Source organism: Rhinolophus sinicus, chromosome 10 (genome assembly GCF_057876585.1).
Source record: "Rhinolophus sinicus isolate RSI-liver-muscle chromosome 10, RSI-T2T, whole genome shotgun sequence".
NCBI classification, from domain to species: domain Eukaryota; kingdom Metazoa; phylum Chordata; class Mammalia; order Chiroptera; family Rhinolophidae; genus Rhinolophus; species Rhinolophus sinicus.
Window position 1 is genome coordinate 3,656,589 of NC_142510.1, and position 17,245 is coordinate 3,673,833.

Genomic DNA, 17,245 nt, shown 5'->3' on the forward strand with positions numbered 1-17,245 from the left:
TGACGGTTGAGTGGATTATCAGGTGAAGAAAAGCCACACTGTGGGGCGAGGATTGTTCTCATAATATAGCTCTGAACACACACGGATGCCTGGCTCTTGGTCCCTCTCTGTGGTTACAGCAAGCTGGGCCTGGTCAGGGTCTTGTGTTTTGACTCGTGCAAATCAGACACCTACTTCATACCGGTATGGTCCAGTTGGTCATCTCAGATGAAGGAAGTATTGTTCAAAGCCTCCCACAGAATGGGGGTGTGGCGGGGGGGGTCCCTCACGCAGGGTCAGAAATGAAGAACATCAAATCGAGCCCCGGGTGACTTTATGGAGGAAAAGGGAGGTAAATTATGTCCTCGGCACAGCTTGACGTGCAGGCCGGGCTGGTAATCCATCCCTTTTATGCGTAGTGTGTCGTGGCCACTTCCAGCTGCAGAAGAAAGCCTGACCTTTGAGAGGGCTATAAAAAGACGGCTGATTTCACTCCTCTCCTCACAATGTGCCTTTAACAAAGGAGGAAAAGTGAAGGGCTTCTGTGTTCAAGTGAAAGGTACACAAAAGCAACCCAGCATTTTGTCAGCTCCGGGCAGCCTGATGTGGCTGGGCAAGAACCTAACTGTGGCTGCTGGCAGAGGGGCATCCTTTCACGCCAGCCCTCCAGCACCGTCAGGCTGGGGCCGGGCAGGTGGTTTGGGAAGGCTGGGCCAGAGCTTCAGAGCCAGGAGTCTGAGATTGTTGGCTATGCTGGCTCTGGAAGATTTAGCAATCACACCCACAGTGTGATGGGCTCAAGGTCGGATGAAGGGCATCATACCCTTCAGTGAGTCTTCGAAGCTGCAATTGATAAAGACATTCCAAAGGCTGATAGTTGCTGCGGGTTTCAGAGAGAGGGTTTCAGAGGAAGGGAGCGACTTGTGCCTGCTCCCCATCCCTCCCAGTGTGGGGCTGGGGTGGGGGAGCTTCCCAAGTCAGCAGGGGCCAGGAAGGCACGGATTGTCAGCAATAGCCTTGAAATCATTTCCTAAATTCCCTAGGAAATACAGCTTGCGCTGTCTCCCAGAAACCCTACACACCTAGCTGACTTTTTCCGGGGCTGGAACCCGTCACTGCATTTCTCTGGTTGAGCTCCATGAGATGTTGTTTCTTGGGACCGTGTTGAAGGGAAATAGCCGTCTTTAAATGCTAATCACAGGCAGCAGACGGGAACTGGGAGAGAGTGAGGGGACAGCAGATTGCCAGTTCCCATGGTACGCGTGCAATCGGGAGGCCATGTGCTCGATGTGCTCGGTGGTAGGCAGGCACTTCCCCTGCAGTGTTTATATTGTGACTCTCCTCCCCTCCGCCCTCCCCCATTTCCTGCTCCAGCCTCTTTCTGCCACATACTTAGGGTTGAACTCACATAAATTACAAGTGCTCCTCCTGTTTTCCAGACCGCAACAATTTCCACCCATTTCCATATGTTCCGCCTTCATTTTCAAATGTTTTCTCCTGAACAGTCTTATGGGTACACATGGCCAAATGGTGAACAGCGTGGGGTTTGGTTTAGGGATGAGGCTTCTTTGTTTGACCCTAACAGAAAAACTGTAAATGCTGGAGAGTTGGCTGCCCGTGGAGAGATTCAGATACCACCAAAACAGTGATCAGTATCTCAGATCAGGCACCTCTTCCAGGTCACAGGGTTCCAGCCGACCTGCTCAGCATGAAATTGGTATGTGACCACATTGCTGGCATCTTTCCTGAAAAGCCCTGCAGCCTTAGCTTCTCTGCTGAAGTGAAAGCAGACACTCATGTGAAACCCACCAGGCCTGTCTTCTTTACCAACCTGACCCTCACTCCCAGCGCCATGGGAATCTTTTATTTCAGAAGGAGAACAAAAGATGCCATAACAAATGGAATCCAAGGGACAGTGCTCTAGGCTGCATGTTTGTTGCCCACCCCCAAATTCATACGTAGAAATCTGGCCCCCAGTATGATGGCATTAGAGGTGGAGCCTTTGGGGTGATTAAGTCATGAGGATGGAGCCCTCACAGATGGGATTAGTGTCCTTAGAAAACAGACTCCAGAGAGTTCCTTTGCCCCTTCTGCCCAATGAGGCTGCAGCGAGAGGAGGGCTGTCTGTGAGCCAGAAATCAGACTCTCACCAGACACTGCTGGCGTCTCGATTGGGCACGACCCAGTTTCCAGAACTATGAGAAATACATTTTCGTTGTTCGTAAGCATCTAGTCTACGCTATGGTTACAGCGGCCCGAACGGACGTGAGACAGACAGCATCCAATTATGGAGGACAGCCGCTGCCGCCGTTCCAGACGTGGGCTTTGGGATGCTGTGGGAATCCGATGAAGGTGTTCAGAAGAAAGGAAACCCTCCTTTCTCTCACTTCCAATCCCTTAAAGGGAGACTCAAACCGACCTACATATCAAAAGCCTACCTTCAGGCATGGCTGAATCCAGGAGCCCAAACGAAGCCATCAGCAATTTCTTTCTCTAGTCTCTGTGGTCTTTTCTGCTCCAGCAAGCCTTTCTCCTGTGGTAGCAAGAAGCCTGCCAGCACCTCTAGGCTTACAGCCTAATGGATCAGCCACTGTGATGGAAAAAGGACTTCTCTTTCTACATTTCCCAGTGAAAGTCCCAAGATTGACTCTGGAGTAAATTGCACATGGCCTCAGATGATTTTCAGCTCCTTCCACAAAGAGGTGGAACTTATTATTCCATTTCCTGAATCTGGGCTGGATTTGTTACTCGCGTTCACCAGTAGAATGTGGTAAAAATGACCGAGTCTGAGTTCCAAGCCTAAGGCTCACTCTGCTTTCCAGTCTTTGCTCTGGATCTCTGAATGCTGCAATAACCGGCAATAGTGCGCTGGAGGATGGGGAATTATGTGGGGCAGGAACATGGCAGTGCCAGCTGTCCTCGACAAACCCGCCTGCCAACCACTGCACACTAGGTAGGCCGTCCTACACCAGGCCGCTCCAGGCAAGCCACCAAGAGACCACAGAGCTCAGCTGAGCTGGCCTAGAGCAGAAGAAGCACCCTGCCAACCCACAGAGCCGTGCAAGATAATAAATAAGTGCTTGTCATTTAAGCCTTTAAGGTTTGGGCAACGAACGCTCACCGATACTTTTGGATCAGCTTGGGTCACCCTCTCACCCTGCATCCCAGAGTAAGGAAAACTGAACTCTCAACGGACAGGCCTACGTCATGTGTCTGCTTCTGGAGTTGGGGGATGTGGCCACCCCAATCACACAAACTGAGAGCGGGGGGAGGGGGTTCCCAAGAAAAATCGGTACCGTCACCAGAAGAGAGAATGGATGCCAAGGAAGCAGAAATAAAGAGACACCCCCTAGAGCGTGCTAATGCGTCCTTCTAACCCATAGGAACTCGTGTTAACGGCCTCCGTTCTAGTTCTCGTTTGCAGCGTAGCCCAGGACAACGCTGCCTCTGACATTCAATTCAGAGAGTCATCATGGCATAGTGACCAGGCATTGGTGTGGGGCTCGGAGGGGGTGGAGTTTCCTTATTGGCTCTCTCCGCTTCTGGCTGGATGGCTTTGGACAAATTTTGTAATCTCTCTGAATTTCAGTTTCCTCCTCTGGAAAGTGGGAGATGATAGTAATACCCACCTGAAAAGGTAATACCCACCTGAAAAGTTGGCCGTGAGCATCAGTGACAACTCATATGGGAAGCACAGTGTTTGACACATAGCAGGGGCTCAGGAATGTGGATAGTTGTGGGTTTGTGGATACACCCAGGTGCCAAGAAGCCAGGCCTGGTGAGTAAGTGGTAGAATTTCCCACCGTGCCACCCCGAGTGCAGGGAAAGGTGCTCCCCTATGGGTTTCCAGGGTTTGTCGGTGCCGTGTTTCCTTGAAACACCTATTTTCTTCTTCCTGGACCAGTGGTGGGCAGATCCCACGTGATCCTTTTTGGGGAGTGAGAATACAAGGGTCCCGTTGGCTTTTGAGATACATGAAAGACCAGTACTTTCCTTCTTTGGGGGAAGGATGTGCCGAGTGAAATAGGCGGGGGTCTGAGTTCCACGGGGGATCCTGCCAGGATCCAGTTCTGTCCTTGCCGGTAGGAATGCCTCGATGGCTGTGTCCTTACGGGGACGACACAAGCCGTCCATGCGGGGCCGGGCCGCGCTCGTGCTGGCCGGTCCGTCTGTCCATCCACGGGCTCAGTAATGACTTCTCTCACCTCGGTGCAGACTTTTCTTCTGCCCTACACTTTGGATTTCACAGGCCTGGAAAATGAATCCAACAAATATTTATTTAGTGAGTGACAGGTGCCAGGCACTGGGGAGATAACGGGGCACAAAGCAGACAGAACCCCGCCCACTTGTGCGTGACAGTTGAAGTGGTTTGGGAGCCTGACCTAGGCTCGCCGGCTTTTCATTTTGCTGAGTTAGGCCTGAAGGGAAGAAACCAATCTCCCTTGATTCTCATTAATATCCATTTCTCCTTAGAAGAAAATGGTTGTTTAACCTCCAACAGCGTGGAAGGGCATACTCTTAAAGGACTGACTTTTCTTAATGACTGTATTAGAACCACATCACATGCAAATTTAAGTGGTTGGCATTTGGCTGCATAAACAAAAAGGCTTTCGGAGTGGGAGCAAGCCCTTTAAATCGTGTGGACAACCTCGCTTTACTTAGGTCACTACTTACAGAGCTGGCCTGGCGTTGTCGCCCATTGCCCACGTCTGACGGTGGCTCACTCATCCTGCTGAGTGCTTGAGGGTCCGTCCTCTGCACACATCTTGGCCCGTGAACTCAAACCATTTCCTTCACCGGGTGCTCAACTGATGCAACTTTGGTTTCAATGAGAAAAATCTGACTGTGACAGCCAATGAGAGACAGAACGTCAGTTTCCAAAATAGCAGCTTCCTAACAGGTTTCCAGATGTATTTTTTTTTCCTCAACATTAAAAATATTTTTTTTCCAACAAGCAGAGACATCCGAAGAACTGTATAGAGGGCACCCATATACCCACCACTGACATTCCATCATTAATGTTTAATCTCACCGCCTGTAGCCTATGTCTATCTACCCGTCCCTCTCTTCCTCCATCAGGCTGTCTTGTTTTGGGATATATTTCAAAGGCAGCTGCCAAGGCCAGCACACTTCACCCCAAAACACTCAGCATTCATCTCATTCACTAGAATCCAATATGTGTTTGTGAGTTTTTTGAGATAAAATTTAGATACAGTGAAACGCGTGAGTCGGAAGTGGACCATGCAATGAGTTTTGATACGTGTGTAATTCAAAGCTCTGTGCTGATCTGTCAAGGGCAATTTGAACTAAATACAATTTTCTTTTGCTACGTGCTGACTGTGAAATGTGCCAACCCCGAAAGAGGAGACTCCACTGTAAACTGGGCTTTGTGAGAAAATTCCCTTCATGTGTCTTCAGTGGATCTTTTTCCCCAGACCCTGGAAAACATCCTCCGATGCCCATTTGGAGCTGGCTCAAGGCAGTGTAGTGTGTAGGGTTGTTAAAGCTTTCAGCACGGGAGGTGTGGGTTCAAATCCCAGCTCTGCCACTTCCTTGCCCTATGACCTGGGGCAAAGTGTTTCTTGGCTTATGCCTCAGTTTCCCCATGGAGATAAAAATAGAACCTACCTCAGAAGGTTTTTCTGTGTGGTGAGGGCTGAAGGGGTGAAATCACGGAACGTGCTCCATTAGAACATTGTGTGTGGAGTGGTCAACACGTGCTGACCCTTATCTCCACGCTGATAGCAGGAGGCACAGAAGAGGGGGGCATTGTATCTGACTCATTAACTTTGTAGACAGTGGCTTTCTGAACTCGGTGATTTTATGTTCCACTCAGTTCCGAGTCTCTTTGGGCCCCGTTGGCCCTCCAGGCAGAAATTAAATGACTGTCAAAATTCTCACCATGATATCACCAGACAATGTCCGTGGGAAGTGTATCCATAAAATGACTCAAAGAGCTGGAGCAGGGAGGGAACTGGGCTCTTCATGTCTAATTGTGTTGGGTTTACAGTGTAAATCTCATGGCCTTGAATTTAATATCGCACCATTTTATTGCCATGAAATTACATTACAGACTCATTAGCTCCCTCTTGGCCCTTCATCTCTGCCAGACGAAAGCTTCTCTGTGACTGATGTTGGTTTTGCTGTTCATGACGCTCACGTAAACAGTGGCTTTGAAAACGGAGACCAGGGAAGAACATTCTCAAGTGAAAAATCTCCTTATTAGTGTAATATTGATCAATACTTTGCTGGACTTCTACAATAAGATTCATTCATTCACTCAGTCATTCAGTTAGTAATTGAGTGTGTACAGGACAGGTATGGCTCCTGTTCACAAAGCTTACAGTATATTTAGAAATACATTTAATCAGTAATCGTGCAAATCGTGAATCACAACCAGGAGAGACCTGATCCAACAGCAGCCTGTGGAACAGATACTGTTGGTTGCCTACTATGGCAGAGGCTCATGATTTATACCCTTCCGTTTCCATAGTAATGAGACACTTACTCTAGCAAGATACATGCTATCAAGGATAATGCCTACATTTCCCAGCCTCCTTTGCTGTAGTACCTGTGGCCATGTGCATTTCTGAGACCAGTTCCAATGTGTGGAAGGGGATTTTCCCACACCACCAAGCTCGGTGTCCTACAATTCAACTCAATGCTGCCAATATCTACGTGGAGATACCGTCAACCCCCCAGGTTAAGTGCTCAGTCCCACAGCACATCCCCCCCCCCCCCCACTGTATGTGCCAATTGCCAGTGCAGGCTGTCACCTTTACTTCTGACCAACCAGCTATGGATTGGAGGTTCCAATGACCGCCCCCCCCCCCCCCACTTCTTGGATTTGGTTAACTTGTTAGAGTGGCCCACAGAACTCAGAGAAATATCTGACTGACGAGATTACCAGTTTGCTATGAAAGGATAGAACTGAGGGCCAGCCAGATGAAAGGGATGCAGAGGGCCAGGCATGGGGAAGGAACGTGGAGCTTCCATGCCCTCGCCCAGCATACCACTCCCCCACGTCTCTACCCGTTCATCTATCTGACGCTCCCCAAGTCCTGTCCTTCTGAGTTTTCATGGATGTTTCATTACATGGGCAAGATTGATTAAATCATCGGCCATTTGGTGATTGATTCAACCTCCAACCCTTTTCCCCTCCCTGGAGACTGGGGGAGGGGGTGGGACTGAAAATTTTAACCTTCTAATCCCATGAGCCATCCTCCTGGCAAGCAGCCCCCATCCTTAGATGCTATTTAAAAAAAAAGTCGCCTCACTCACATAACAGAAGACACCTTACTGCTCTCATCATTTAGGAAACCACAAAGATTTTAGGAGCTCTGTGCCAGAAATGGGGACAAAGACCACATACACGTCTCTCATTCAGTATCGCTCCGTGTGACTAAGCTCTGGCCAGTGGAACGGGCCGATGTGGCACGTGCGATTCCATGTCATGCCCTTCCTTTGTCCTTCATCCCTTCCACCCTCTCGCACTGTAGATGTCAGGGCAGCACCTCGGCATGGTGGGACAAGGCGATGGCAGGAGCCCGGCTTCCTGACACCGTGACTGGGCCTGGACATGATGTGATCCTGGGTCATGACTTGCAGAAAGGTCTGCTGGGGGATTTCTGTGAAATCGTTCCTTGCTCTAAAATAGAGATCCACGGGAGACAGCCACCTCCACAAAGCTAGGTCCGTCCGTCGTCTGAGGGGTGTTGCTGCGTCTGGATGTGATGCTTGGCATGGGGGCAGCCGTTTTGTAACCAGGAGGAGAGCGAGTCTGTAGATGGTAGAACAGAAAGGTGGCAGGAAGCTGCCGGTGTGGCTGGGCCCCTGAATTAAGGAAGCGTGGAGCCATTTCACCCGCAGACTTGCAGTGGGTGAGGTGGCGGTGTGTCCTTGCTGTTTACATCGGCTGGCTTGGGGTCTTCTGTTACCCGTCACCGAGAGCTGCCTCTCCGAACGGTACAGGACGCAAGCTGGTGAGCAGATCTCCACATCGCTCCACACTTCAGACGCACTGAAATCCAAACTGTGCTCTTCCATTCATCTGGGCTGCTGCACCGCTGGCCCTTCTCTAGCCTCTGTCTGGCGATTCATCCAACAGGATCAGTAGAGCGGACACCTCCCCAGGGAGCCTTCTGAACCAGTCCCAGCTGATGGGCCACCCACCTCCACTGGCCCTGTCTGCACACCTGGGCCCGTGCTCTCTCTTTGCTTCCTGCCCAGAGCAGCCCACATGACAACGGACTCCATGTCACAGTTGGAAAGAGCCAGCTGCCGCCACTGTCACCACCCGAGTGCTTCCTGTGCGAGGAGCCAGCTGAGAAGGAGAGGCTGTCAGCGTGTGCACACAGCAGGGGAGGCCTGCACACTCTGGCTTCTCTCTCCATCAGGCTGATGGCGCAGCCAGGAAGTGCCCGGTGCGGGGTGGGAGATGGGAAGGAACCATCCAGTGACTTCGCTGCCCCTCTCACCCCCCACCCCCCACCGGCTGTTTAGAGACGAGGGGCTCCTTGCCGTGTCTTTGGAGACTTTGGTGGCTGGGCCGCCAGCTGTGTTTGCCACAGAGCTGTGGCCACCTCAGTAACGCACCACTGTGTGTGTACCCCCCTCCCTTCTCTCGTCACTTCCCCTCTGCCCTCACTTCTGCGTAGACAGGTTTGGGTCGCCTGGTCCCCATCCAGTATTGGGTGGCTTTGTTGGCAGAGCTGTGTGGCAGGCCCCTTGTTACTGGCTGCACTGCTCCAGTCCCTTGAGATTCAGTGTTTAGCAACATCTGTGTCCACAAAACATTGCTATAACGTTTCCAAAAGTGTGGTTGATGGGCTTGTCTCTCTGAACAGAGGACAGGCCTGGGTGGGTGTTCTGAGTAGTATGTGCCATGTGCTGTGCCGTAGCAGAAGCAACAGGACATTTTTAAACATCAATGCAGATAGAGGTGGGAAAGCTGCAGGAAAGGACTCAGCGGAACTTCTGGAAAGGCTTCCAAGCCCCATAGCAGACTGGGCCACCAAGGGAGCTGCTGCCTCTGCGCCACCAGCAGGCAGCCTGTGGAATCAGGCCCCTGCTGTGGGTTCCAGAACTACCCACTGCTGTCGCCAGCGGCACTGGCAAAGCGGGTGTCTTGGGCAGCTCCTGCTAGGGAATGTGCGCATGTGTTCTGCCCTCCAGCCCTCTGCAGAGGAAGGCTTTCTGGAAGAAGGCTGGCATGGGTGGCCAGGGAACCCCACAGTGTCCACTCACAAACTCGACTTCTGCAACGACAGGCTTGACGCCCCGTTCCCTGGACTGTCACATGCTCCTGGACCTCTGTGCATTTGCACATTCTGTTTCCGTTACCTGGAATGGCCTCCCTGAATATCTGCTGGTAAAAATATTGTTTTCATTCATTCGTTTGTTCGTTCATTTGTTGGTTTGTTCATTCAACAAACCCCTGTAAATTTCCAGTCATGGAGTTCTGCTAAGTCCTGCTTCCAAAAACCTCATCACCTGGTTAGGGAGACAGATACAAACATAAATTAACCTGTCTTCCCAGAACGCTCCCTTTCTGTGCTATAAAACCCTTTCCCATGTGAAAGGGAATGAAGCATGGATTTTAAAAGCCCAGCCCTGGAGTCAGCCTTGCCAGCTGTGACTTTGAATAAGTTGCTTACCCTCTCTGAGCCTTATTTTTCCGATGTGTAAAATGGCATTGATAATAGCACCATCCTTACTGGGTTTGTTCTGAGCGTTTTAGGAGATACTGCACAGGAAGGGCTGTGTCCAGGAGGCACATGATAGCTATGAAACGAAGCACTGTCCTTTCCCATCCTTCACGGCCAGGTCACATGTCCCCTCCCGTGAACCTTCCCTGGGCCTCCAATGGGACATGAGTCACCTCCTCTCTTCCTCTCATCAGCATGGTTATTCTTCCTCGTCGGGACACACCTCTGGGATATCAGAAATGTTGGGAGGGCTGTATGCATATATTTGCTGAGCCATTAAAAAAGCACAGCAGTCGCCTTTGTCAAATATTAAACATTGAAGGAGAGTTTTCATGAACTAATTATCAAAAGTCTACACAACGGTGCTGTTTTCTGAATCCACCCACACTGTGCAGCGTTTTCATCCATCAGCTCCGAGCACCCTGTTTGCATTTACATTCCCCTCTGCCTGGCACATGGTAAGAACCCACAGAGGTGGGTAACAACTTCATGACTAAATGAATTTGCATTTGCTCTGACACGTACAGTAGATTTTCAGGTGCAACGTTCTGAGGCCTGTACCCTGAACTCTTTGGAGGAAATGAGCTGTGGAGACCGGTTACAGGCAGGAAAAACAGTAACACGTCATTTACTCAGCAGAGTGGGGTGAATCGTACCCTGTGAGATAATAGAAAATGTATGGATTGGTCTCTGCCCCCGGTTCCTGGCACAGAGCTCCTGAACCGCTTGTCATTTCCTAAGTGATAAGAGCAGTAGGAGCGTCTTTTGTTCTAAGGACGCCACTTTGGGTGGCTCCTGGATGCCAGCTGGTCACCAGAAAGACCAAGCCACGATTAGAAGCTTAGAATTTGCAGCTCTACCTCGCACACTTCTCCAGAGAGAAATGGAGTTAGTAAGTTATCATGCCTGCATGAGGAAGCCTCCATGAAGTCCCAATAGTGTGGGGTTCAGGGAGCTTCCAGGTGGGTGGACACATCCATACACCGAAAGGGTGGCACAACCCAGGTGAAATTCCTGCGCTCGGGGACCCTCCCAGACCTCGCCCTCTGTATCTCTTTATCTGGCTGCTGATGTGAGCCCTTTATCATGTCCTTTCACACACCGGTAAATGTGTTTCCTTGAGTTCTGTGAGCTGCTCTAGAAATTAATTGAATCCGAGAAGGGGGTTGTGGGATCCTCCAATTTGTAGACAAGTCTGACAGAAGTTGTGGGTGACCTGGGACCTACTACTTGGCGATTGGCGTCTGAAGTCGGTTGGGGGCAGTTTTGTGGGAAGTGTCGTAATTGAGTTCAATTGGAGGACACCCAGCTGGTGTGGCCGAGAATTGCTTGTTGTGGGGACAAAAAACCTCCACGTGTTTGGTGACGAAGGGTCGGAAGTGAAGTGTTCTGTGTAAGTAGTAAAGGAGACAGAGGACGGAAGCTGAGGTGTTTCCAGTATACTCCCCCGAAAGATATGCCCACACCCTAACCCTCAGAACCCCTGAATGGGACCTTGCTTGGAAAAAGGGGCTGTACAGACGGAATGAAGTTAAGGTTCTCCCGATGAGCTCACTGGGCCCTCAGTCCAGTGACAGGTGTCCTTATAAGGGATGGAAAAGGAGAAGATACAGACACAGAGATGGAGGCAAAGATTGGGGTGATGCAGCCACACGCCAGGTAACGCCTGGAGCCCCCAGAAGGAGGACGCGGCAGGAAGGGCTCTCCCCTAGAACATCAGACGGAGCATGGTCCTATCACCTTCCAGAATGGGACAGTAAATTCCCGTTGTTCTAAGCCGCCCAGTTTGTGGTTCTGTGTTCCAGCAGCCCCAGAAAACGAGTACAGCTGCTTTGGACCCCAACCTGAGTCGTTGTAACAGAGACTGTATGGTCTACAAGCCGAGAAGATTTACAAAACATGTTGGCCGACCTCTGAGCATCGCCCTTATTTGTATGGTTGATGATAGCACGCCACCCTATCCACCAGGGAAAAAATACATCACCTTGTTAGTGTCACCCCTGTTTCACAGATGGGGAGATGAAAGCAGTGAGATTAAGGGACTTATCAAAATACGGTGCCGCCTGTTGTTTTCACATGCCAAGACGTCTCCTCCCTCTTCTCCAGCACAGCACCCCGACTTTCTTTGGCGGACACCTCTTCCATGGTCTCCAGGGTTTGGACAGGGCTTAGCTCACCTCCTGGTTCCAGAGTTGGGTACCCAACCGTCTTAGTCAGCTGATGCTGCATATATAACAAATCCACATGCCAGGGAGCTTCAACAACAGAAATTAATTTTCTCACAGTTCTGGAGGCTGAAAGTCCAAGATCAAGGTCTGGCAGGGTCTCGCTTCCGGTGAGGGCTCTCCTGCTGGCCGCTGATGGTGGCCTTTCACTGTGTCTTCACAGGCCTTTCCTTGGTGTGTGCTCGAGGAGAGCTCTCTCTGTCCCTCTTAGAAGGACACCAGTCCCGTTGGATAAGGGCTCGTCCTTATGACCTCATGTGACCTCAATTATCTCCTGAAGGCCCTGTTTCCAAATACAGTCACATTGGGGGTTGGGGCTTCAACATGTGAGGGGACACAGTTCAATCACAGCACCACCCCAGGCAAGCTCATCAGTGCATTCTCTCACTTGGTCACTTGGAGCATGTGACCCAAGGCTAGCCCAGGCATGGCATTTGCTGCAACCTTCAGGCAAGCAAAGCTCTCTTTTCCTCTGTGGCTGAGGATGGTGAGGCTGGAGCAGCCAGCGGCATATGGAGAGGGGTGGGCAGAGTGCAGCCGGCTGGGAGAGTGAGTAGATCCCACCGTGCGGTAGGGGCCCCACGACTCGGTTAATGGGATACAATCCATTCTTTCTGAGCTGTTTCAGTCACTTGCAACCCGAAGAATCCTGACTGACAAACTCAAGTCTCATAGCTAACACTAGTGGAGGTGGGATCTGGAAGCAGGTCTGCTTGGCTCTGAGGGCTCAACCCAGGATTTCCTGGGAGTAATCTTGGTCTTAACCCAGGCGTCATCCTCAATCCTGACTCCCGGGTGGCAGCTGGGTTCTGGACATTTTTATTGCATCCACCCTTGCTCTCCTAATTGATGATGGGAGCAAGGATGATGCAATGAGTGTAAATAAACATAATTTTAAAAATCCAGATTATCTCGGGGAGTGCTCCCTAGTTATTCCACAAAACAAAGCTTCCCCTGGGCTGAGGTCCCCAGGGTAGGTCCTTTTGCAAAAGGACACACATTAATTCCCAGCAGTTGAGGAAGGGAACCCCTGAGTCTTGACCCCTGGCTTCTCTGGAGCCAGGTGCCTCCGTTTGAGGCACAGCGCTGCTAAAGTTGTGTGCCCTTGGGCAAGCAGCTGACCCTGCCTGTGCCCCAGTATCCTCACCTTAAAAAATGGGGAAAATAAGTGTCTCTTTCACAGGATTAACGTGAGGAGAGAATGACTGTGTGAGGTGATTGGCACAGTCCAGACTGCTGTGATTAGTCCCAAGGTTGGCCCCTCCTCGTTCAGCTCTCAGCCCCAATGTCACCCCCACAGAGCTTCCAGCTTCCACGTGGCAACCCCACCTTCTCCCTCCCTCCTACGGTTTTGTTTCACTCGGAGCATTTTCTGCAATCCCTTCTCTTTTTGTAAGGTTTCGGTTTTTTTAAAGGCTGCAAGGTTTAGGAAGGGAAGAAAACTTGTCTGTTTTGCCAACTGCTGTTTCCGCAGCACCCAGCCTCCGGCTTGGCACATAGTGGGTGCTCAGTAAATATTTTGGATAAAAGCCGGCGGCACACTGCAGGCAGGGGCTGCTTTTATCCCTGGGCCAGCTCCACCTCCCACCCCGCGCCGCCCCGGCTCGCTGGAGCCTGCGTTCTGGAGCACGTATGAGGCTGCTGGGGAGACAGTCTCGGTGTGAGCGCTTTTCTCCTCCTCTCCACTTCCCAGTGTAACTTGATGTGAGCACAACTGCAGAAGCTCCCTGGCCAAGGCCACCGCCCCGGAATCGGGGCCTTCCCAGCCCTGCCTTCGGGGAGGGTGGCCCGCGGGAGGCCAGTTCCTAGCGCGTCCTGAAGTCCCTCCCGCCGCCCCGCGTCGCTTTAAGGCGGAGGTCCGGGAGGGGGGCGACCCCGCCCGCCGGCTCGGCGCGCAGTCCCAGACTTCGGCATTTCCTCCCCGCTGGCTGGCGCGGCCTCGCCTCCCCTCGGAAGAGGAAACTCCCGGAGCCCGAGTAACGGGAAGGAGCGCGAAGGGGAGCGGTGGGGGAGCCCGGCGTCAGGAGGGCTTCCCAGGGTAGGAGGCGAGCCCAGTGGGGCCAGAAGCTTGCCGCGGGCAGCGCGCCGGGGCGCGGGGCAGGGAGGGCGGCTGGGCCGGACTCAGCAAGCCGCCGGCGCAGGGCGCGGCCCCGAGCCCGGGAGCGCAGGGCGGGCCGCAGCTGGAAGGAGAACTTAAGCTGGGAGAGGAGGCCGAGCTGGAGGGCGGCTTCCCCGGGCCGTGCGAGGGGGGAGCCGCCGCGGAGGCGAAGGAGACCGGGGCAGCGGGGCTGCCGGGGCGCTGCTCGCATGCTGGGCCGGTCGCGCCGCCGGGGCTCGCGCCCTGGGCTGGCCGGGCGCCCGGCATGTCGGTGCACTACACCCTCAACCTGCGCGTCTTCTGGCCCCTGGTGACCGGCCTGTGCACGGCCCTCGTGTGCCTCTACCATGTCCTGCGGGGGAGCGGGGGTGCCCGGGCCGAGCCCCCCGACGGCGCGGACAGCGGCTTCCCGCTGCTCAAAGTGGCCGTCCTGCTCCTGCTGGGCTACATCCTCCTGCGCTGTCGCCACGCTCTGCGGCAGCGCTTCCTGCCCGGGTCTCCCCGCCTGGGGGGCCACTCCGCTTTCTCTCCAAGACACTTTGGAGAGCCAAGCCTCGGCATCCTGCTGGAGAGTTACTACGAGCACGAGGTGCGCCTGTCGCCGCACGTGTTGGGCCACAGCAAGGCACACGTGAGCCGGATTGTGGGCGAGCTGGTGCGGGCTGGGCGCGCCCATGGGTCCCCAGGCCCCATCCCCGGGGGAGGGCTGGCCTTAGCCTTCCGCGGAGACTTCATCCAGGTGGGCAGTGCCTACGAGCAGCATAAAATCCGTCGGCCCGACGCCTTCGACGTGCTGGTGCCCCTGCGCCTTCCGCCGCTGGTGGCGCTGGAGCCCCGGAGCCTGGGCACCGAGCCCGCGCTGGCCCCAGCCTTCCACGGCTGCTTCGTGTGCGCACTCAAGGCGCCTCTGGGAGCCTCCGGGAGCCACTGGCTCCGGGACTGCAAACCCTTCGCCGACGGCTTCTGCGTGGACGTGCGCGGGCGGCGCCACCTCTCAGCCACCCTGGTGCTGCGCTGGTTCCAGTCGCACCTGCAGCGCTCCCTGGCCACCGTGCGCTACAGCCTGGAAGGTCGCTGTCGGGTCAGCCTGACCCCGGGCGGCCTGGAGCAGCCTCCCACTCTGCACATCCTGCCCTGCCGCACCGATTACGGCTGCTGCCGCCTCTCCATGGCCGTGCGTCTCATCCCCGCGGTCCATTTGGGCGACGGCGTCTTCCTTGTGACACCCCCACTGCCACCATCGCCGGTTGGGCCCCTGTCGGAGCTCCCCGGAGGCCTGTGCGCCGATGCACTGTGGAGCATGAACACATCACGCCAGGAGCAGAAGCTGCTGGGCTGCCTGCAGGAACGGGCCCCTCCGGGGGCTTGCTACCTCAAGTGCCTGCAGTTGCTTAAAGCCCTGCGAGACCTGGGCGCCCGTGGGCTGGACCCCACGGCCGCCGCCCAGTGGGGACGAATCCTGTCCTCATACGTGCTCAAGACGGTGCTGCTGGCGGTGCTGCTGCGTGACAGGGCAGCGGAGCAAGGCTGGGACGAGGCGCACCTGGTCAGGCGCTTGGAAGAGTTAGTGCAGTTCCTTAGGGACTGCCTGCTGCGACGCCAGACGCTCTTCCACTGTGTCCTGGGCCCTGGCGGGGCGGCTGCCGAGGTGGGCCCACTGCCCAAGGTGCTGCGTGAAGCTGCCCCAGTCGACCTTCTGGCTGCTTTTGACAGGCACACCCGTGAACTTGCGGCGGCCAGGTTGCTGTCCACATGGCGAAGGCTTCCCCAGCTTCTCCGGGCCTATGGGGGTCCCCGTTACCTTGCTAGGTGTCCCCCACCCCGGAGTCAGCGCACCCAGGGGTTCCCTAAAGATGAACCATAAATAGTGACAGCTCCCCTAATTGGCCTAATGCTCCTGAAGCCTCTCTCACCGGGTGGGGGTGGGGATGGCAATGAAGCCAGTTCCACACAAGGAAGATGAGCAGGTGTTGGAAAGTTGGGAGCATGATATTTGGTGGCTTAAATAGCGCCCCTGGCCCCATCGTCCAGTGTGGTTATGGCATCTTCAGGCCCACCAGAGTGTCCTAGGCAGGCTGCGGAAGACAGACATGCAACGGCCACCCGCTGAGTTGGTCCCCGTGTTGGTTTGTGTGGAATGATTCTGTAGAAGGATCCGCTGCTTTTAGGGAAGTCCAGTAAAGGAAGCAAGAACTAGCCTTAGTTCCCTCTGCCGGTGTTTGAGGCACAGATCTCTGTGGCCTCAGATTTCAAGCAGCTAATGTTTCTGTGGCATCACGACTTGCTAGGTCCTGGGTTCCCCGTTGTCTTTTTTAAAAATCTGAGTGTCTCCAACTGGAATTGAAATTCTATTGCAGGGGCTACTGTTCTGAGGAACATAGTTTCCACTTACTGAAATTAGTGTATTTTTTAAATGGTGCAATCATGGGATTGTGAAGAAGGCACACAGGTGGAGAGGCAATGAAGAGTTGGTTGGAGAAACTTCCAGAGCAAATAGCACTTTATTTTGATTATTTCGCTTTGTGGTGATAGCTCAAAGGGAGGCCAGGTTGATTCAGCACAGGTCTTGCAAAGCATTTCGCTTATGTATAGCTCAGTGTCTTGGGCTCTGTGCTTGAAGATCAGTGACTCCCCCGTTGGTCACCAGAGGAGAAATACAGTAGAGGCGAGCAAGTTGCAGGGAGACGGAGGGAGGCAGCCCGTGTCAGCAGTCAGCTCTTTTTTTGTCTTTGGGCAGAAATATCACTGGGTTGGGTGCCTATTGCAGCCAAGAAAAGCCCATTCTGAAATCCCTCCTTCTCCTAAATTTCTAACAGCCCACAATTGCATCAGTTGACTTAAATCTCCGTTTAAGTTTAGAATGCTCCATCCTATGCTCGCCTATTAGAAACTGCAGCCAGTCCCTGTGTTATACTTTGGGATGTTTTTATTTTTTTTTTTAACAAAGACATGTACTCCCTTAGACTCTTAAAGGTAAAAAACTCAGAAGCCGGAAGGAGCTACCTGAATAGGGCCATTGTTCAATTTCTGAGTTATTTTGAGGGAACTCCTTAAACTTTCTGTAGAGGACCTACGTGGCCACTGCAAGAAATCATTACGAATAAATGATTTATAGGAAATCCTTGCCATCAGGCAACCTTGGACTGTTAGAGAAACGGTTGCAAATGTTGTGCTTTCTCTTTGAGGTTGTTTTGGGGACCATTCCCCTTGATACCACAAAGGTCATTCCTAGCTTT

General features: G+C 53.2%; 1 protein-coding gene across 1 annotated transcript; it reads left to right on the plus strand.

Annotated features, from left to right (window-relative positions):
- Positions 1–13,556: 13,556 nt before the first annotated feature.
- Positions 13,557–16,948, plus strand: ITPRIPL2 (ITPRIP like 2). The gene has a single exon (XM_019753066.3). It carries the CDS (start codon positions 14,275–14,277, stop codon positions 15,871–15,873), a length of 1,599 nt encoding a protein of 532 aa, XP_019608625.3. The 5' UTR covers positions 13,557–14,274; the 3' UTR covers positions 15,874–16,948.
- Positions 16,949–17,245: the final 297 nt, after the last annotated feature.

What these genes read in the sequence shown, in the direction of transcription:
- ITPRIPL2 (XM_019753066.3), top strand. Translation starts at nt 14,275, where the DNA reads ATGTCGGTGCACTACACCCTCAACCTGCGCGTCTTCTGGCCCCTGGTG.